Source organism: Arabidopsis lyrata, assembly GCF_000004255.2.
Source record: "Arabidopsis lyrata subsp. lyrata unplaced genomic scaffold ARALYscaffold_1, whole genome shotgun sequence".
Classification (NCBI taxonomy): Eukaryota; Viridiplantae; Streptophyta; class Magnoliopsida; order Brassicales; family Brassicaceae; genus Arabidopsis; species Arabidopsis lyrata.
Genome location: NW_003302555.1, coordinates 29,610,102 through 29,631,624, shown reverse-complemented (window position 1 = coordinate 29,631,624; position 21,523 = coordinate 29,610,102). Strand labels below are relative to the sequence as shown.

The 21,523-nt window shown below is 34.7% G+C and overlaps 3 protein-coding genes, 1 long non-coding RNA gene and 1 pseudogene across 6 annotated transcripts; 3 read left to right on the top strand and 2 right to left on the bottom strand.

The window, feature by feature from the left end:
• Nucleotides 1–23: 23 nt before the first annotated feature.
• Nucleotides 24–995, bottom strand: LOC9330609 (annotated as a pseudogene).
• A 1,248-nt stretch (nt 996–2,243) lies between these two features.
• Nucleotides 2,244–4,359, top strand: LOC9330608. 2 transcript variants are annotated; one of them, XM_021014461.1, is made up of 7 exons: nt 2,244–2,622; nt 2,745–2,889; nt 2,979–3,041; nt 3,117–3,242; nt 3,330–3,411; nt 3,598–3,794; nt 3,906–4,359. In XM_021014461.1, the coding sequence occupies exons 1-7, from the start codon at nt 2,417–2,419 to the stop codon at nt 4,185–4,187; spliced, it is 1,101 nt and encodes a 366-aa protein (XP_020870120.1). In that variant the 5' UTR covers nt 2,244–2,416; the 3' UTR covers nt 4,188–4,359. The 2 variants fall into 2 exon arrangements, with proteins under 2 accessions (XP_020870120.1, XP_020870119.1); XM_021014460.1 differs by having other exon boundaries at nt 2,979–3,242.
• Nucleotides 4,360–4,472: 113 nt separating this feature from the next.
• Nucleotides 4,473–6,503, top strand: LOC9330607 (probable transcription factor At2g01370). The gene has a single exon (XM_002894500.2). The coding sequence runs from the start codon at nt 5,008–5,010 to the stop codon at nt 5,917–5,919; it is 912 nt and encodes a 303-aa protein (XP_002894546.1). The 5' UTR covers nt 4,473–5,007; the 3' UTR covers nt 5,920–6,503.
• A 3,305-nt stretch (nt 6,504–9,808) lies between these two features.
• On the top strand, nt 9,809–12,348 carry LOC9330606 (cytochrome P450 708A2). Its single transcript, XM_021012140.1, has 7 exons — nt 9,809–10,321; nt 10,410–10,740; nt 10,837–10,989; nt 11,070–11,330; nt 11,433–11,525; nt 11,632–11,710; nt 11,788–12,348. The coding sequence occupies exons 1-7, from the start codon at nt 10,119–10,121 to the stop codon at nt 12,144–12,146; spliced, it is 1,479 nt and encodes a 492-aa protein (XP_020867799.1). The 5' UTR covers nt 9,809–10,118; the 3' UTR covers nt 12,147–12,348.
• Nucleotides 12,349–17,640: 5,292 nt separating this feature from the next.
• On the bottom strand, nt 17,641–18,661 carry LOC9330604. Of its 2 annotated transcripts, XR_002329303.1 has the most exons (3): nt 18,352–18,632; nt 17,813–18,200; nt 17,641–17,659 (listed from the first exon to the last, which is right to left on the bottom strand). It is a non-coding gene; the product is annotated as an uncharacterized LOC9330604 (long non-coding RNA). The 2 variants fall into 2 exon arrangements; XR_002329302.1 differs by having other exon boundaries at nt 17,813–18,661.
• Nucleotides 18,662–21,523: the final 2,862 nt, after the last annotated feature.

The following is a 21,523-nucleotide window of genomic DNA, read 5'->3' as shown; positions in this document are numbered from 1 at the left end:
CTACTTATTACCTATAAGGATGTTCAGTTTTCAAGTCTAGGACGTTTTCGAGAAGTTTCACATTTGTCATCTTTAGGTTCAGATGCATCGGTTTTATGAGATTTTCGCTCTTCTTCCAAGATCTTCTCCAAGTATTTAGCATGTTCTCTATCCGTAGTTGAAGTGACCTCTGTACCTACTCACTCAGCAGTAACATGTACATGAATTGGTTGAGAGCAAATCTTGAATGAAACCTTTTCACCAATGTTAAAGTGGTGTATTTTACCTCAAGCTGTTCATGCAATTGCTTCTGTACTTCCATCTGCATACGTAGAGCTTCTGTTAACTGTATGGCTCTGCACAAAAAAAAGAAAGAAAGAGATAGAGTCTTTTAAGGAAAATGTTTGAAAACATATCCCACAGTCCAAAAGTTAAGCAAGACGCACCCTTTCTTTCTACCATCTGCTTCATTGGTATTCGAAGCTGGTTTCTTATCTTCTGAGTTACCATTTTTCTTCTCTGCAAAAAAACAACAACAACAACAATGAATCAATAGATAAAATTGTCTCAGATGATCATAAATGAACTATAAGCAGATGAGAGAACAAGTTACCTTGTTTTCTCTCTGGCATATACTTGGCTAGTCTATACTTCTGCAAGAAAAAGACAGCTTCAAAGATAATTCAGTTTATGTAGTTAAAATCTTTGTCAGATTCAAATGGTTGAGTTAGTGGACCTGCAAATGGCTTTTGACTTGATAGATGGTCAAACTCTCAACATTCATTGGCTTCATAACAGCCTTAGGAGTTGCCTTTGCATATGGTGAAAGTAAAACCTGCTTAGATTAACGTTTTGCAGCAAAAAAATCTCTTTCAAAAAGAAGAAAAACATCGGAGTGATCATGAATAATAGATTTGTTGTTGGAATCACATAAAAAGATAACTCTCACTTTCAGGCTCTTCAAGCTTGTTCACGGCCTCTAGAAAATGCTTATGGAGCTAAGGAATCCATCTCATTCTTGGTTTGTGGTTAACTGCTGATCCTGGAGAAGGCTCTGTGGTAACAGAAACACAGTTTTGTCCATGATTCACTTGGTAGATCTCCTGCAACCAAACCAACAAGTTAACAAGTTAAGGAGAGAAACCAGCAAACTCTTTAATCTTTATTGATGGAAAATAACTAAACTCACATCAAGCCTTGGGGTTTCAGCACGGTCTGTGATGGCCAACTCAAACTCATCAGACAGAAACTGCAACTCCAAATGCTCCTATGTTTTGATTTGGATGCATTATTTTGATTATACCTTTATCCACTTGATTACATTATTATGTACTGAGAGTATCAACGTATCATTGACCATTCCATTTCCTTCCATAAAAGTTAAATATTTTAAAGGAGGTCCAAGTGGTGGAATGTCTCCCTATGATAATATTAATTTAGATGTCGACTAGACTAATTCCGTTTTATTTGGCAAATTTTTTGTCCGCATAAAACTGACCAGCTTTGTTATGTTTATGTATGTCACAGGTTTGTTCATATACTACAGTGTCAATTGCTTGAATTACCATGGGCCTGATCATTGAATATAAACCACAGGCCCAATATATACCATGGGCCTGATAATCATCCCCGGAGGTCTGAAAGCGGCTCAAATCAATAAACAAAGAAGATAATTAAGCCCACCGGTTCAAGGCAGAAATATCCACTCTGAACCGACTCAAACCAAAACCGTCTGGAATTTAGCAAGGTAATTCAATTGGTTTCCTAGGTGAATTTCCAATAGCCGATACATTTGATGCAAGCAACTCTTGAATAATGAAGTTGGATAGATTTCAAATATAATACATTTTTGTTAGATTTTGGGGGTATCACTTAAAAGAGGAAATTGAGAGTTTGGTTTATTACTGGCCATATATCAAAGTGGATCAGGTATTGGTAGTAGTGTACCCTCCTTAGTCATTCATTAATCATTTTAGTCAGTCTCTAGCGGGTATCATTATATTTGTCTTTTTGTGGGTTTCTCCACATATTTGCTATTAGAACAAGTCCTGTGTGATTGTGATTGTCACAGAATCAATAGAGTCAATCGTTGCCTTATGGCCCTTATCCATTACTGAATCAGGAGATTCTCTGACACTTCATTTCTTCCATGTAAAATAATACTTGAATTAAAACGACAGGTTCTTTCAATTTCATTAGTTGGTCATGCTTTTTTTCTTCTATATAACACCCATTGATTGATTGAGAACAAAGAGGAAAAAAACTGTAAGAAAAAAAAACAAAGGGGTCAAAAAGAAGGAAAATCAAAACTTGGGGGCGAAACCATAAAATAAAGAGAAAAAGCAGAGTCCAGAATCCGTTGCCTTGTGCAACTGGAACAAAACACACGCCACGATGAATGAATGAATTGCATATCGTGTAGGGATTTTGGAATTCGATGAAGAACTGGGCTTTGTCTTTCTTCTCCGAAGAACTTTCCCGGCGAGCTCTTTCTGATTCTTATTTATGGGCCACCGCGATTTCGCTTCTCTTAATCCTTCTCTTTCATATCTTCTTTTCCTCTAAATTTCGCTTCTTCACTTCTTCTTCTTCTTCTCCTTCACCTACCGAATCAGTTTCTCATGCCATAAACTCTCAATCAAGGTAACAAAAAGGTTTGATTTTTCTCAATTAAGTCTTTGATTACTCACTTGGGCTAATGAAAAAACTGCTTCTTTTGCTTTTCAAATGTTTAAACTTTGAAGATTCCTCTATACGTTTTGCAGGATATCCAAACTAGTCTCTGATGAAGATTTGAAATTTCTGATCGAGAATTTGGAGGAAACAAATGATTCTACGGAGATATGGGAAAATGTTATTCACAAAAGCAACCATCGCATTTCATACACTGCTAAACGCTGCAAACCCAAAGTACTTACTTTTAAATCGTTTTCAAAGTTTGTCTTTTTAGTCTATTATTCTGATTACTGAGTATTATAAGCCTTTGGCTCTATTTTTAGGATGGTGGTGGTCCTATGAAGTACCTAAGTGTTACGGTCTTCGAGGATTGCTCTGCAGAGATTGTGAGGGATTTTTACATGGACAATGATTATAGGAAACTATGGGATAAGACTGTTGTTGAGCATGAGCAGTTGCAGGTTGACAGTAGTACCGGAATTGAGATTGGTCGCACAATCAAAAAGTTTCCCTTGTTGACATCAAGAGAGTACGTACTAGCTTGGAGATTGTGGCAAGGAAAGGGCAAGTTTTACTGTTTCACAAAGGTCAAAATCAACTGAAACTTCTCTCTCTCTCTGTCACAATTTGTTGTTGCTTCTTTACTTATTGTGTTGCTCTTTGGTTATTATTAGGAATGTGATCACAATATGGTACCGCGACAGAGGAATTACGTACGTGTAAGCTATTTTAGATCTGGTTGGAGAATCAGGCAAGGCAAGTGGTTTGCTTATCAATTATATTCACCTAAAGGTTTAGTCAGTGTTGTTTGAATACCATATAATCAGATATTGATTGATCATGGTGAACACGGTCCTTAGTTTCTTTTTCTGTTACTGTTGTCAGCATTCTTTCTACCTTTGATACTTATCTAACTGCTAACCTTTACACTTGCTGCTACAGTTCCCGGTCGAAATGCTTGTGAGATCAAAATGTTTCACCAGGAGAATGCTGGGTTAAATGTTGAGATGGCGAAGCTCGCCTTCTCAAAAGGCATATGGAGTTACGTTTGTAAGATGGAAAACGCTCTTTGTAAATACATAGCAACCAGTCATAGAACCCAAGGACCCATTTTATCTGCTGTCACCTTAATGAAAAAGGTGAGATTCATATAAAAAATCTGTTCTGTAATATGGAATTTAGTGTCCTGAAACCGAATATGCATAAAGCAACCGGTTGAGTCTTCACTGACATGGTTGGTGTATCTCCAGGTTCCATCAGAGTTAGAAACTCAGACAGATAATGTCACAGCCTCCATTGGAACAAGTAGTGGTGAAGGACTGTTAAGTCATGTTGTAGCCAAACAGAAGAAAAAATTGAGAAAGCCATCAAAGAAACTGATAGCAAAAGGTCTAGTACTTGTGGGCGGTGCGATCTGTTTGTCCCGTGGTCACTCCGCCTTAGGTGCTAAAGTCGCATTGGCTTACCTCTTGACGAAGCTGAACAAACGTGGAACTTCTCTGAATCAGACCATCCAGAACACCAGCATTTAAGCGAAATTGAAATTCGATGTTCATATGAATGTAAAAGCATACATTATAAACATACAAGCCATAAGGTTGTCATTGTTGTAATTGTCTGTAAGGTCTTTATCCTTTTTCAAAATCTACGTTTGCAATTTTTCCTTTCCTCATTCTAAAGGATAGATTTCGATTGGTTATTTTACTGGGAAATTGAAGCTTTCTTTTAATGTTGGTGGATGACTGGAAGTGAGAGATGAGAAATGATTATACTTGGCCTTATGTTTCAAACATCTCTTTAATCTTGGGGAAAGATAGCTTGTTCTTACAGCAAGTCATGGAGTTCTACAAATACATCAGACACATTGCTCTGCAGCTTCTTGGTCCCGAGTGTCTGAAGGGGAGATTTATGAACGAAATCAATATAGCGACACACGAGCATCTCAAAACACACTCCTCTCAGGACGTCTTAGAAGTGAAGGATACTGCTGCAAGAGTATAACGAACCCTGACTTGGTCAAGAAGCAACCAAGATCCGACACAACTTCTCTGTTTTTAATTTTATTTTATAATATGGTTGTTTCTTTCTGTTCGATTGCAGTTGATATTGGGACAGTGATCATTAGTGACATCAATGATGAGACTAAGAGAAAGCTTATACTCAACTTGACAACTATCAGTTTCGAGGTTATCAAGAGGTCTCCTTTTAGCCCTTCTTCTTGGAAGTTGTTGCGACAATTACCTAACCCTAGATACTAAGCGGCGAGTGACGAGTCCAACAACACAATAAATAGAATATCTTTATTATCTCATTACAACACTTAACTCTTTTTATCTTTGACAAAAAAAAAAAATGAAAGGAATAACAAAGCTTTTCGTCTCCCGCTCTCTCAAAAGTCACATGGCCAAGAAGAACAAGAAGCGTTCACAACCGGAGAACAAGCTTTCCAAACCTAAGAGCAAGCGTCTCAAACCGGAGGAAGATCCATCGACGGTGAAGAGGTGTCTGTTGGAAGAACCACCGACGAAGAAGAGGAGTCCTCCGTTGGAAAATCCACTGACGACAGAATCTTCAGGCGACGACGAGGAAATGGCGACGGAGGAAGAAGGACATGAGTCAGGCTCTTCGTCTGAGGAAGAAGGTAAGGAGGCAGGTTCTTCGTCTGAGGAAGAAGAGCAAAAAGATCCTGGTAAGAATTATCCTCCTACCAAAAAGAATTATTTTCAAAGGAAGTGGAGTGAAGATGATGAGATCGTCTTGCTGCAAGGCATGATCGATTTCAAGAATGATAAAGGGAAGAGTCCTTATGATGATATGACTGCTTTTATTGATACGGTGAAGAACATCATTAGCTTTCAAGCGAATCAGAGTCAATTCACTACCAAGATCCGTCGCTTAAAGGACAAGTATCTCCGAAAGAGGAACAAGGGTGCAGATGAGAAATCTTTTGCAAAGGCTCACGACCTGAAATGTTTTCAACTTTCCAAATTGATTTGGGAATCTACTAAGGTGAAGGAGGAGTCTTTGAAACCCAATGAAGAAAAGGTATTAGATTGGTTCGTAAATTCTTCTCTTGTAGGATCAATTGCGAGCTTTGGGGTGGCTGAAGATGTCGTGAAACAGAGATGGAGCATGGTATCGATGAAGATGAAGAAGGAGCTCGAAGAGAAGTTCAAGTTGCTCAAAGAAAAAGAATCTGAATATTTGTGGCTAAAGACAAGGTTTTTCCATGAGGTTAACTCTTTGATCGCTGAAGGAAATTAGACAAGTATCGATTTAGAAGAGGTGTAGTGTTTTCATTTCCAATCCTTGTTATGACTCTGGTTTTTTTCTATTTGTTTTTTTTTTTTTTTTGGGTTTTTGATTTTTGGATTTTGTTGCTAAAAACACAATGGAAGAACGGCAGATTAAGTTTAAATGCATCCAACTCCTAAACCTAAAAAGCTAGGTTTCTCCAAAACTAAATTACAAAAGAGGTTTATAACTTTTTAGTTGGTAAACTAAGTGTGAAATACTATAGAAATTTAGTTTACAACGTACTGTAAACTAATAATAAAAAAACGTCCAGTACTAAATTAATAATCTATAACTACATAAAACACCAACTATTGAACACAATTAAGAACATAAACATGAAACATTTTTAAAAGTTTCAAAACAAAAACCTGCATTATAACGAAGTAGAGGTAAAATATTTTACGAAAATTAAATAAAGAATCTTATAAGTCTTTCAAGTTTTATTTTGTTTTATTTCAATGTTTAAATTATAAAAATAACTAATTTCTAATTATGAATCATGAGTTTATCAGAAATAACATTGGTATATCTACTGTAATTGTGATTTGTTTTTTTTTGGTTAGATAAACAATATGAACATGACAAAAAAATGTGTTATGTAATTAAATTCATATTAGAATGGAAAAAATAATTAAACTCAATTATGAGAAAGTTACTTATTTTTTTGAATCCTTTATTAACTTATAATTACAAGAGTAGCGCAATCTTGGTGTGTACGAAATCGAGCATGCATGATGCATCTAGGGTTTATTAAATATTACTTTTATTTTATGCTTCCTTTTTTTGACAAACGACGTCGGTTGTTTAGCTTCTGTGGTAATATGAATTGTGTGAGAGACTTGATTGACTTTCTGTGGTAATAGAAAGATGAGATAGCTTCTTCGAGAATATCAAAGAGATGTGCATATCAGCATATATATATATATAGTTTCACATAGTGTATAAAGCATGTTTAGGCCTGCGGGCTTAAAGACCATATTAACATAATAACATTACTAGTTTCACATTCCTATTAACTACCAAAGGGCAAAAGATGGTCAAGCTACGGAGCAATGTGTAATGGATAATTTGTGTTTTATAATTCACCTTTATATCTAATTAATGTATTTGATGCTCAAAAATATGTAGGTGTTTTGAGCATCAACTCCATATCTAAGCACAAAAAATTGTCAATTTGCAGAGCTATGTGTCTGTTTAATTTATTTATGGAGCTCATTGATGATTTATGCTTTATTATGATTCATCTTTGTGTTACATCAGGCTTTGCAGGTGTAAAATGTATTATTTGGAAACAGTATTGCCAATCTAGAATAATTGGAGGACAGGATAGCTACGTCGTTGACATTCTCAAGGGGGTCAAATAAAAGCCTTGTTACTTTAGTAAGATTTGGTAGATTAATCATTTTGTTGGTTATTAATCTACTGGTCAAAATATTTGGGTTAATCTGCAGAAGTTTGGTGATGTGTGTCATGCTAAACCCTTAATTAATTACTTTTTGTTCCATATGTTGTTATTTTGGAATTAGATAACAGTAAAAAGATTTATTGAACCTTCTACCACAATTGTCGTGTGTAATGACCATTTTACCCTTATTTTGTGTGCTCAAATTTCGGAAACAAAATTCATTGTTTGAGTACACAAAAGGAAGTTTACATACAGTTGTCCCTGAAGTTTGAGCCTTCCACAATTTCATCTTATTTTTGCATGTTAGCTGGTTTTTGTCCATCGATTTTAATTCATTGTTCTTCGATTTTGTTTCTCGTAAATTCTAATTGCGGTCTTTTCATTTTGTTTGATGTTTATATTTCATTTGATTTTTATCACCGAATAGGTTTATTGCACTTTATCTGCCACATCAGCTGAGGGCAAAACTGTATTTTTTATACCACAATACCACATGAATGTGGTATGAGTGGAAGATTATCAAATGTGGTAGAAGTGGAAAGATTTTGGTCAAATGTGGTAGAGTTGACCAAATTCCCTTTGTTCTATCCCGCATTGTTTTTTTTTATTCATTTTTTTGTTCTTTTAATAGTTACCAATTGAAACCTCTATAAATTTGTTTCAGAATTATCAATAAGAAACACTTCTAACTATTTTCACCAGTTCTCTGTGCAGGAAGACTTATATGTTCTGCTTCATCATTCATCTAACCCCTCTGACCATTCCTTTGCGCCTTTCTGCTTGCATTTCTCGTCTTTGGAGTAAATTTGATATAAAATTTTATGACAAGTAAACAAGTTCAAAAGAATGAAACTCGGTTTTAATATTCTATAAACAACTAAAGTTTAGCAGCTTTACCATAGGATTTGCGTTTCTTATTCCTCTTCACATAATTGGGTTCTACAAAAATCAAACGTACGTAAGCAACAGATTTGTCATTCAACCTCTCAAACCACACAAAATAAAGATTCGACACAAATACAAACACTGATTATCTACACATCCAAATCAAACTTGATCTCCATCAATATCAGTGATGAAATTAAGAAATCATGTAGATCTACAAATTCTTCAAAAATTCTCAGAAATTTGGACTCTCGTTGGCACTCAAACTCGTAATCAACTTCAAAATTAACTTTGAACTCGCTATCAACCTCAAAATTAACATTCAAATTTGCAATCAATCTCGATTTATCATTTGATACAGCACTTAGACTCAGAATCAAATTAAACTCGAAATTAACCTCAAAATTGAACTAGGTCAAAATCAGATCTCGACATGATAATAAACAAGAGATTCAGAGAAGTTTTTAAACACTAGTATAATCATCTTTATATCAAAATCAAACTCTATATGAATCCAGTTCAAACTCAATCTGAATTCAGCTCAAACTCAACTGCACAGATTATGAAAACTCAAAAGATTGTGAGAAATCTTACCATTCGCGCTTCTCCATTTTTCTCCACTCCCGAGAGCTTTTTTTCTTTCTGTTTAGTTTATGTTTCAAAATGAAATGAAGAACATAGAGAGAAGAGTTTCGTTTTTAATATTCTTTTCCTCAACTGTTTTATTAATAGTAGGGGTGTCAAATAGATAACCCAACTAAACTCAACTCATTATCCAATGATTTTAGAGTTAAATGAGTTCATGAATTGACCGAACTTATTTGTTTAATGAATAAGGTCAACTCATGAACTCATTTAATTTGATGGATTAAATGGTTAAATGGAATAATCCATTAAAGTGATAAATTAATTAATAATTACCATAAAAAATAAACATTCATCATCATCATCATCATCATCATCATCATCATCACCATCATTTGGCGGGAAGAATGTGAAATAACATTTTTTACGGGAAAATTGCAGATTCATATTTTTGGTAGAAAATTTGTGGATTCACAATTTTTGGCGTAAAAATTGGAGATTCTCGTTTTTGACAGAAAAATTGCAAATTCACATTTTTGACAGAAAATTTTCGAAGTCACAATTTATGGCGGAAAAATTATTAATTTACGTTTTTGGCGGGAAAATTATGTTTTCTGCCTACCTCTAATGCCATTGATTGATTCCTTTTCATTTTATATGTAACATTTTAAGAGCACTCTCTTTTGATGTAAGCATTTTGGTTTAACACATCTACCTTTCTGTCTAGATTGAGTTTATGAGGTTGGACTGAAAGGACCCAATTGGTCCAAACAAGGAAAACGCTCCTTGACTTATATGTCTGTCTGTGAGATATTATCTACAAAAAAAATATGACAAGCATCAAAAGTAGGAGATACCAATTGTACACAATTTTATAGCTAGTGTTATTAATTTAAATATGTTAAAAGTATTATAACTTGTAACACTTGGCTTTCTTGCAAATTGCTTCTTCAAACTCTGAAGCTATACTTGTGAACAAAATCAGTGTTTACTAATAGCTAATTAATAATTGCACAAGAAATGTGAGCTGTTACATTGTGTGTTGTTATAGCTTTGGTGGTCGTCAAGCTCTCATAGTTGGCCAACTAACTTGGATTAAAATTTATATACAAATATCAAAGCAAACACAAAGTAAATAAAAACTTTATAGTTGAAGTTATGTATTTCTTTTACTTATTTGTATTGTAAGATTTGGTTTTTTTGCATGTTGCTTCCTCAAAATATGAAGCTATTTATACATACGAACAATATAGGGTGGTTACCAATCATTAGTTAAGATATTAAGAAAGAAATGTGGGGTGTTGCACTGAGTGTTGTTATAGCTTTAGTGGTCGTCAAGATCAGTCTCTGGCTCTATAGATGGGCTAACCCTAACTGCTCCGGCAAGCTACCTCCGGGTTCAATGGGGTTTCCGGTGATCGGAGAAACCATTGAGTTCTTCAAACCTTACAGTTTCGACGAAATCCATCCATTTGTCAAGAAAAGAATGTTCAAGTTGGTTTTTATTAAATCTGCAGGTTTCAAGATTCTGCCTCATTTCTCTTCTTTCTTCTCTAATGTATCTCTCTGGTTTTTGCTTCAGGCACGGTGGTTCGTTGTTCCGGACGAGTATCCTTGGCTCTAAAACGATTGTTTCGACAGACCCGGAAGTGAACTTTGAGATTCTCAAACAAGACAACAGGGGTTTCATCATGAGCTATCCAGAAGCTCTTGTTAGAATCTTTGGGAAAGATAACTTGTTCTTCAAGCAAGGAAAGGACTTCCACAGGTACATGAGACAGATTGCTCTGCAGCTTCTTGGCCCTGAACGTTTGAAGCAGAGATTTATACAACAAATCGACATAGCTACACGCGAGCATCTCAAATCTGTCTCCTTCCAAGGCGTTTTAGACGTCAAAGACACTAGTGGAAGAGTATAATAAGCCCTAAGTCCATCTAGTTTAAGCAATCAAATGTCTACCTTACTCACTTTTCTGTTTTGATGAGGTTTACTTTTTGTTGTATTGCAGTTGATATTGGAACAAATGATCCAGATGATCATAAGTAACATCAAACCTGAGACTAAGATCAAACTGATAGAAAGCTTTAGAGATTTCAGCTTCGACTTGGTTATGTCCCCTTTTGATCCTTCTTTTTGGAACGCTCTTTACAATGGACTTAAGGTAAGATCTCTGTCCATAACTCGTCAGCTCAAGGATTTTTTCTGGTTATTAACACCCTGCATCCACTTTCCAATGTAAAGGCACGCAGAAATGTGATGAAGATGATAAAAAGAATGTTCAAAGAGAGGAGAGAAGAAGGAACATGGGATGAATTAAAATATGGAGACTTCATGGAGACGATGATATATGAGGTGGAGAAAGAAGGCGATACGGTGAACGAGGAAAGATCTGTAGAGCTAATACTAAGTTTACTGATTGCGTCTTATGAAACTACTTCTACAATGACTGCACTAACTGTGAAATTCATAGCTGAAAACCCCAAAGTGCTTATGGAGCTGAAGGTAACTTGCTTAGAGAGAACTCTTTAGTGAAGAAGTAGTTGAGAATTTTGAATCTTTTGTTCTTTAAAATGAGAATGCTTAAGCTAATTTATGTTAAAACAGAGAGAGCATGAGACCATCCTCCAAAATAGAGGTGATAAAGAGTCTGGAGTTACTTGGAAAGAATACAGATCCATGATGACTTTCACCCATATGGTAAACTTTTTGTTTTCTTATTATGTAATTGTTAAATACATGAAATTCAAACTTGTTGCGCATCGATCAGTAATTAAAACCACTAGGTTGATTGTTGCGATTGCAGGTTATCAATGAGTCTCTTCGTTTAGGAAGTTTGTCACCTGCTATGTTTAGAAAGGTGGTGAGTGATGTGGAGATCAAAGGCAAGTTTGAGTCTCTCTTTTGCGTCATGAAAATAACTATAAGTTTGTTACCAATGAAAATCGTCTTGTGGTTGCAGGGTATACAATTCCAGCAGGATGGATTGTATTGGTTGTTCCATCTCTTCTTCATTATGACCCTCAAATCTATGAACAACCATGTGAGTTTAATCCATGGAGATGGGAGGGGAAGGAATTGCTTTGTGGCTCTAAAACGTTCATGGCGTTTGGTGGTGGTGCAAGACTATGTGCAGGAGCAGAGTTTGCTAGGCTTGGGATGGCTATATTTCTTCATCATCTAGTCACAACGTATGACTTGTCTTTGATCGATAAATCTTATATCATTCGAGCACCCTTACTTCGATTCTCCAAGCCGATACGCATAACGATCTCCGAGAATCCTTTAAGTTCATCCCATCAATATGCAAATCTTCTTTAGTATTGTGTTATGAAGATATATCGAAACACGAAAGAGGATACAAAATCTATCTTGTGACATATGTGAAAATACCGTATATATCTTTGTTGTGTTATCTTTAGGAGAAAAAAAACTTTTACTTTATTTTATAAAGATAATGACGAATTTATATAAAGATAATCCAAGACTCTTGTGGAATATTCATAGGTATCCTGATCCTAAATATTCATAGTAAATCATTTGAAGAGATTTACTAATAACAGCCACCTTTACACTCGGGTGCCAAAGGATCCAAATCTTGCCCAATTCAGAAAAAGAGTAGTTTTCTTCAAAATGCCAGCCAGGAAGAAGAGAGTTAACAAACTTAGCAATCTTTGCCTGCTTGACTTGTGTCTCAATGAGACTACCAAAAATAGGTCTATTACCGTAACACCATTTTTTAAATCCGCTCCGGTGTGATTGCTTATTGAATCCGCGGACATTCCAACAAAAGATGTCTCTATACATAGACATTACTGGGTTTTAGGGCCATAGCCCCTGGAGTTTCGCCGATTTCTCTTTGAAACTACTTCCAAGTATTCATGCTCTTCCTCGGATAAGATGTCATCCTCAGATATCTCACCTTCCTCACTTGAAACAACGTCTGACGAATCAGGCTCAGCCTCAGACACCTTACCATTCTCGTTATCAACACTCATAACCACAGCTTTTTTCCCTGCAGCTTTGCTTGAGTCTCCTAATAACAACACCAAATGGCCAACAGCTGGCTTGTCAGCTTGTGTCCCCAGCTTTGGTTTCTCCCTGTAAATATTTTCCTTATCCTGATCAATAATTGCAGGGTGAGAACTAGCCTCAACAGGCAGATTTTTTACGAAAGATACATTACCGAGAACTTTTGACAAATCAATCTGAGAATGTATTAGATTAAGAGATAAAGGAAAGGATGATTTCTCATTAATCTGAAAATGTACTGTACAAATAGTATTTATACTAAACATAATTACAGCTGTATATACTAAATAACTATATACAATTATATGCTTAATACCCCCCCCTCAAGTCGAAGTCTTCAAGCCGGAAGAAAGAGACTTGAGAAAGCATAACGAGACATGAGCATCTTGAATGTCTTTGGAGGCAAAGCTTTTGTGAACAAATCGGCAAGCTGATTATCTGTAGTCACATGGAGCAAGTTCAGAAAACCAGCTCGCAACCGATCACGAACAATGTGGCAATCTATTTCTATGTGCTTGGTGCGTTCATGAAAGACTGAGTTTGAAGCAATATGTATCGCTGCAGTGCTGTCACAGTAAAGGTTTGCAGGACCAGTAACCTTGATGTGAAGATCTCTGAGAAGTTGGCTTAACCAAAGAAGTTCACAAGTTGTGTCTGCTAAGGCCCTGTATTCAGCTTCAGCACTACTTCTGGAAGCAGTTTGTTGTTTTTTGGCTTTCCAGGAGATCAAAGAATTGCCAAGAAAAACACAGTAACCTGTAGTAGATCTTCTGGTGTCTTGACATGTGCCCCAATCAGAATCTGAGAAAGCCTGCAGCCTGATCTCAGACTGAACAGAGTAGAAAAGACCTCGGCCTGGATCACCTTTTAAATATCTGACTATACGGTGAGCTGCAGCAAGATGATCAGTCCTTGGTTGAGCCAAAAACTGGCTCAATTTGTGAACTGCAAAACTAATATCAGCCCTGGTTATAGTAAGATATAGAAGTTTACCAATGAGAGCTCGATAAACAGTAGCATCAGGTAATAGATCCCCACTCTCTGTAGTTAACTGAATCGTTGAATCCATTGGTGTAGCAACTGGTTTACTGCCAAGAAGACCAACACTATCCAACAAGTCAAGAGCGTATTTACGTTGACACACAGAGATCCCTGACTGATTTCGTGCTATCTCAAGACCAAGAAAGTACTTGGCAGGACCTAGGTCCTTGATTTTGAAAGAAGCAGCTAAAATGGCCTTGAGATCAGATACAGCCATGTCACTATTACTTGCAATCAAAATGTCATCAACATATACTAATAAAGCAATAAAAGTATTGTTGACACATTTGACAAACAAGGTATGTTCAGACTCTGATTGAACAAAGCCATCTCTCAACAGTACTTCAGAGAATTTCTTGTTCCATTGCCTAGAAGCCTGCTTGAGGCCATACAGAGATTTATGAAGTTTCCAGACAGCATTTGGAGGAAGTACTTGACCTGGTGGTGGAGTATAACCCGGAGGCAAGTCCATATATATCTCTTCTTCTAAATCTCCATGTAAAAAAGCGTTGGTAACATCCATTTGAGTCAGAGACCAACCATGTTTAGCAGCTAAGTCCAGTAGTAACTTGACAGTAACAAGCTTAGCGACTTGAGAAAAAGTGTCAATATAATCCACACCCTCTTGCTGTGTGAAACCTTTTGCTACCAAACGGGCTCTGTATCTGTCAACTGTTCCATCAGCATTATGCTTAATGCGATATACCCATCTGCAACCTATAGGCTGTTTCCCTTCAGGTAAAGAGACAACAGAGAAAGTGCCTGTATCAACACAAGTCTGAAGTTCTTCATTCATAGGTGCATGCCATTTTTCAGATCTGACAGCTTCAAGAAAAGTCTTTGGTTCTGACTCTGTTGAAATGTTCAGTATAAACTGCTGATAGTGCAGATTCAGTTTTGAGTAGTCAATAACAGATGACAAAGGATGGGCTGTATTACCACTGGGAGTTGGTATATTCTGAACCAAATTGCAGTGATAATCCGAAAGGTATGATGGCACACGAGTGTTTCTCTTAGGCCTGTTTGCATTAACAGGAATAGTATTCTCTGACTCCCCTGAAGAACCACTACTATTTGATAAAACTTCAGAAGAAATGGAAATAGGAGGTGAAAGAGATGTATCTGGGATAGGAAGAGGAAGAATGCTTGGGGAGAAAAGATCTAAAGTAGAAGAAGGAAGCTCAGAAGACTGAAAAGGATATATGTCTTCATGAAAAATGACATTTCTGGAAATAGAGATTGAGTGAGTTTCAAGATTGAGGACTTTATAGCCCTTGTAACCAGAGGGATAGCCAATAAAAACAGAAGCTTCTGCTCGAGGAGAGAATTTGTTTCTATCCTTTGGATAAGTAGAGGCATAACAAAGGCAACCAAAATTTTTTAAATGAGAGTATTTAGGCTTTTTGTTCATGAGAAGATCATAAGGAGTTTTGTTTTGTAATAAAGGAGAAGGAGTTCTGTTAATGAGATAGACAGAAGTTCTTATACATTCACTCCAATATGTAGGAGGAAGATTTGATTGAAAAAGAAGTGCTCTAGCAACATTTAGAATATGTTGATGTTTTCTTTCTACCACAGAATTTTGTTGTGGTGTATCAACACAAGAAAAGTAGTGAAAGATGCCTTTAGATTGAAGAAGTGATGTAAAAGATAATTCAGGAGCATTATCAGAACGAATAGCCTTTACTTTAGTAGCATGTTGTGTTTCAATAGAATTGAGAAAAAAAGGAAATACTTGTAAAACATCATTTTTATTTTTCAAGAGATAAATCCAAGTGACACGAGTACAATCATCGACAAGAGTAAGAAAATATCGAAAACCTTCATGAGAAATAACAGAGAAAGGACCCCAAACATCCATGTGAACAAGATCAAAAGGTTTCTGAGAAAGATTATTAAGAGAAGGAAAAGATAAACGTTTTTGTTTAGCTAAATGACAAGTCTTGCAATGGGACCAATCTTTGAGCATTGCTTTAGAAATAGAGAGATCTTCAGCTAAAACTTGAATCTTAGGGAAAGATGGATGACCAAGCCTTAAATGCCAAAGAGAACTAGACTCAGGAACAGAGAGATTGCAAATAAGAGATGAAGAGAAGGATGATACCATATTAGATTAAGAGATAAAGGAAAGGATGATTTCTCATTAATCTGAAAATGTACTGTACAAAGAGTATTTATACTAAACATAATTACAGCTGTATATACTAAATAACTATATACAATTATATGCTTAATAGAATGAAAAAGCAGAGGTGAATGTAATATAAAAAGGAGGCGCCGGTTTGAAGAGAAGCAACACGTACTTTGCCCTCTGCTGTCATCTGATAAAGACTACTTCCAAAGGAAACACGAACCTCAAGACCATCAAGGTAGCAGAGTAAAAAAGATCAATCTCTTGCTCACGATTCTCATCACCCTTGTTACTATCTCGCTCCTCCATGTCTCTTCTTCTTCTTCTTCTTCCTCTACTGTTGAACATTCTTTCTTTCTTGTTTTCATACATTCTTGTTCCAGCACCCATAGTATCTCGGGAGGTTTCATGTTTAAGACTTTGGTAAATAACTATAAGTTTGTTACCAATGATCTAATTCAAAATCGTGTTGTGGTTGCAGGGTATACAATTCCAGCAGGATGGATTGTATTGGTTGTTCCATCTCTTCTTCATTATGACCCTCAAATCTATGAACAACCATGTGAGTTTAATCCATGGAGATGGGAGGGGAAGGAATTGCTTTGTGGCTCTAAAACGTTCATGGCGTTTGGTGGTGGTGCAAGACTATGTGCAGGAGCAGAGTTTGCTAGGCTTGGGATGGCTATATTTCTTCATCATCTAGTCACAACGTATGACTTGTCTTTGATCGATAAATCTTATATCATTCGAGCACCCTTGCTTCGATTCTCCAAGCCGATACGCATAACGATCTCCGAGAATCCTTTAAGTTCATCCCATCAATATGCAAATCTTTTTTAGTATTGTGTTATGAAGATATATCGAAACACGAAAGAGGATACAAAATCTATCTTGTGACATATGTGAAAATACCGTATATATCTTTGTTGTGTTATCCTTAGGAGAAAAAAAACTTTTACTTTATTTTATAAAGATAAATGACGAATTTATATATATAAATATAATCCAAGACTCTTGTGGAATATTCATAGGTATCCTGATCCTAAATAATCTCTGACCCAATGAATCCTCGAGTATATATATATATAATACACAGCCTAATGGAAGATTTTACGTTTCTTTATTTTCCCATTAAATAATTTCCTTCAATGGCGTGGGGATTGCTGGAGGTTGCTCTTTTTGTGATCGGCGGTATATTCTACTTAATCCTATTGGCTCTTCTATACCTAATTTTTAAACTAGGTTTAATTGAGGAACATAGATCTTCGTCGGAAGCCAAGAACTGCATATGCACATGCAACCACTGTCCGGACTATCATGAGGATATCGAGGAAGCACTTAGTAAATCCAATCCAAGTTCAAGCATATTACCATTATCTAAGGATTAGCCATAGATTATTGGTGTTATTTTTTGCACCAAAAAAAAAATAGATTGGTGTTATTTTAGACTCTTTTTACTTCTATTTAGACCTTTTTTTTTATGAAAAAATATATCTATATGTATGGTCAAAAATATTAAGCTTGCCACACATAGATGAATAGTTGTGTGTGTGATATTTTGACCTGCGAGTGAGGGAAATGAGCTTCTTCCTATGTTGTGTGTGTGACTTGGATCAAGAGCTGCATCAACCTGAATAATTCAAAATCATTGATTGTAACACGGATCAGTTTTTTACGAAAGATACATTACCGACAACTTTTGACAAATCAATCTGAGAATGAAAAAGCAGAGGTGAATGTAATATATAAAGGAGGCGCCGGTTTGAAGAGAAGCAACACTTACTTTGCCCTCTGCTGTCATCTGATAAAGACTACTTCCAAAGGAAACACGAACCTTAAGACCATCAAGGTAGCAGAGTAAAAAAGATCAATCTCTTGCTCACGATTCTCATCACCCTTGTTACTATCTCGCTCCTCCATGTCTCATCTTCTTCTTCTTCTTCCTCTACTGTTGAACATTCTTTCTTTCTTGTTTTCATACATTCTTGTTCCAGCACCCACAGTATCTCGGGAGGTTTCATGTTTAAGACTTTGGTGATTCTACCTTGCATGATGAGAAAGTGTGGATTGTTGACATTATTAAGCTGCACAGAGTGGAAAAGATTCTGGACTTGACTAGGTTGTGCAAGCTTCCCATTTATCAAATGCTTGTTACTACCACTAACTGCAATCTTTGACACCATAAAATACATCACTGTGAGTGTGAGCAAATATAAAAGAACCATTCCACCATAGCCTTAATATTATCCATCACAAGATTGAGACCGAGTAGATTCGTGTGGTTATACCCAGTTAAAGTGAGAGGATTAGGATCAGTGTTACCTTTTGACACGATTACTTTCTACAATAATCTTCAGGTCCAAAGTAAAAACCAGCATGCAGTCTCCTTGTTAGCCACAAAGAAAAAGAAATTTATCTGCTTTTGGCTTTTGGCTTTCCGTCTTAAATCTTTATGTAGCAGCATCGGCTTCCATGATTTGGTTTGAGGAAATGCAACGATCATTTATTCACACTCGAAGAATCAGGAACGTATTTTAGTCGAACCATAACCTTCTCAGCTGCCTCCCATTTTAGAAAAAAACAGCGAGTAGACCCTGGCATGTTTGAAATACTTAGCTTACAAGCACAAATGCTTTTGTCGTCAGCCCTTCTTTAAGGAAAGCACTAATGATAACACTGTACATTATGTTGTCAGCTTCAATTCCTGCAGCATATAGCAAACATTTCAGATCTTCTATCCATTTGATCATATACCCGTTTAGAAGAGATGTGTAGACAACAACATTAGGCATCAGGTTCGCCTTTTTATATTTGGTTACTTACTTGATAATTATTCAGTTAGTTTTCCATTTTTGATTTTATTTTTTCTTAATTAAATTTAAATTTTAACACATATCATCAGCCCGATTATATTATGTAAAAAGCTATATAATTGGGTGACAAAAAAAAACTATATTATGTAATATATAAAGGGTTATTTTATAATAACCCAAGAAAATTTATATATATAATAGGAGAGTTCTCTCTCCTCTTAGGGTGTCCACATCATCACCAAATTAATATGATGGATCCCACCAATAATTATTTTAAAATATTTAATTTTATAGTTAATTACATCTAATTATCTAAGAAGTAATTTTCAATTAATGCATAATTTTAAATAAAGGTTATTTGTTATTTGAATAATAATAACACAAGTGTAACATATATACATATAAAACACTTAAAATTAAATTTTTGCTAATATATAACTTAAAATGAACATAATCCCTAAATATATAATTAACAAATAAAAAATAATAATGAAAAGTCATAGAAATACCAATGTTATTTAATATGGGCAAAATGATTCTTAATGAAATTTACTATACAAGTAATTTTCAATTAATGCATAATTTTAAATAAAGGTTACTTGAATAATAATAACACAAGTGTAACATATATACATATAAAACACTTAAAATTAAATTTTTGCTAATATATAACTTAAAATGAACATAATCCCTAAATATATAATTAAGAAATTAGAAAATAATAATGCAAATTTCATAGAAATACCAATGTTATTTAAGAGGGCAAAATGATTCTTAATGAAATTTATTATACAATTACAAAAAATAATAACTTATTAAAAATAAAAAAATAAAAAACGTTTAAAAACAATCATTTTTTTTGAGATTAATAAGGAGACCTCAAATATAATTTAGGATGAACAAAAGAATTGAATTGAATTGAAATGGAAGACTATAAGAGTTTTTTTTTAATAATAAGAAGATATTCATATTTGTTGGAAACATTAACTTGAAGAGATGATAATGAAGTGGAAGAAATCTATTTAAAATAGTATATTTTTAGATTAAAAATAAATGGTTAAATGTTATAGTAAACTTATGATTGTATAAGTTTTCTTAAGATATAAGAAATAATTCATTTTTAAAATTGGAAATTATATTTCAAGAAAGTAAAAGTATAAATTCACATTGACGAAAAAATAGAAAGATTGATTGTATCTTAATATTAAATTATAGTAAATATATAACAACTAAAATAATATAGTTATATTTATATTATTGTTTTCTTTCTAGATAAAAAAAAGTGAAAATATTTAAATATAGGTAAAAATTTAAATAAGTGTTGAGACAATTTTCATAAATATATATCTTCCGTAAAAGTATATTACACTCAAACATGAAAATTATATAATTAAAAGAAGAAGAAAATGAGAAAATAGTTTTAAGTTAAGAATGAATTCAAAGTTTTATTATATGTAAATGAGCATATAAGATAAAAGAAGAGTAGATGTTGGGAGGCAAACAAGTGCATCATAGAAGATGACGAAAAAATGATAGAAAAAAATGTTTGAAGAGGAATTGACTAATGCTTGAAGCATCGGATATATGTATGCACATGACTTAAGTAAATTCATCGGATATATTGATGCACTATCGGATAGTTTGATTTAGTAAACCAGACTATCATATTCAACATTGAGTTAAATCATTGAACCATGTAATAAAGTGTTGTAGGATAGATAAGATAAGATAAGGACATTCATGATTTTATCAAAAAATCTCTTAATGCATGATTGTCTTGCTTCAATAGGTAAATTGTGCTCTCCAAATCTATTGAAGCAGCATGAATATTACGTTTATACATTTTCATGAAATTGATATTCAAACTCAGCAAATTTACTTTTATTATGGGGTATGATTATGTTAAAATTTCGAGATAGATATACTTACAAGATTTGATTATGGAATAAACTCTCTTTTTGACAAAAGTTCATGGATGACTACCGAGACCAATTCATCTAATATTACTTTTGTTATTACGTGGTATATACTAAATATTTTTGATAATTTTTATGTTGTGTACTGTTTTGTAAAACAAGTATGAATATGTATAGTTTTGAAATTCAAATGATTATAATTATTTTTAACATTTTGTATTGTTGCCAGTTTAAAGTTGATATCCCACGCAACGCGCGGACGAGTAAATCTAGTAATAATAATTAAGCAACTAACTGATATTAGCATATGTGGCATAATCATGACCATTAGATTTAGGTTAATTGGTTAGATTTTTAGTTATTTTTCGGATTATTCACACAAATTCCCATAAATAAAAAGGTGATTTTTGTAATAACCAAAAAAAATTATAACTCATAAATAATTTTTTTTTAGTTTTGTAGTTATTTTTACAAAATCACAGGAAATCACCAGAAACACAATCCTTAGAATTCGAGGTTTCACAAGCATGCCACAGAGCATCGGAATCAATCCGCCGGCAGAGAAAGATACTAATGCAATAAGCGAGTCCAAGATGGTGTACTTCCAATTCACTGAAAGAGAGATCAAATAAACCCAAAAAAAGAAGAAAAACTAAAAAAAAAAATGTGTACCTCCTGGATTTGTGTGAAGTCTCTGTTTCCCAAACCAACAATAACAACCGACAACGGCAAATGTGAAGCTCTCACCAATGCGTGTCTTGTTTG

Coding starts and splice junctions, on each gene's coding strand:
- LOC9330606 (XM_021012140.1), top strand. CDS start 10,119: ATGTGGGGTGTTGCACTGAGTGTTGTTATAGCTTTAGTGGTCGTCAAG. Junction 10,741..10,836: donor TCAAAGACACTAGTGGAAGA/GTATAATAAGCC, acceptor GTTGTATTGCAG/TTGATATTGGAACAAATGAT. Junction 11,331..11,432: donor AAGTGCTTATGGAGCTGAAG/GTAACTTGCTTA, acceptor ATGTTAAAACAG/AGAGAGCATGAGACCATCCT.
- LOC9330607 (XM_002894500.2), top strand. CDS start 5,008: ATGAAAGGAATAACAAAGCTTTTCGTCTCCCGCTCTCTCAAAAGTCAC.
- LOC9330608 (XM_021014460.1), top strand. CDS start 2,417: ATGAAGAACTGGGCTTTGTCTTTCTTCTCCGAAGAACTTTCCCGGCGA. Junction 2,623..2,744: donor GCCATAAACTCTCAATCAAG/GTAACAAAAAGG, acceptor TACGTTTTGCAG/GATATCCAAACTAGTCTCTG. Junction 3,412..3,597: donor TGGTTGGAGAATCAGGCAAG/GCAAGTGGTTTG, acceptor TTGCTGCTACAG/TTCCCGGTCGAAATGCTTGT.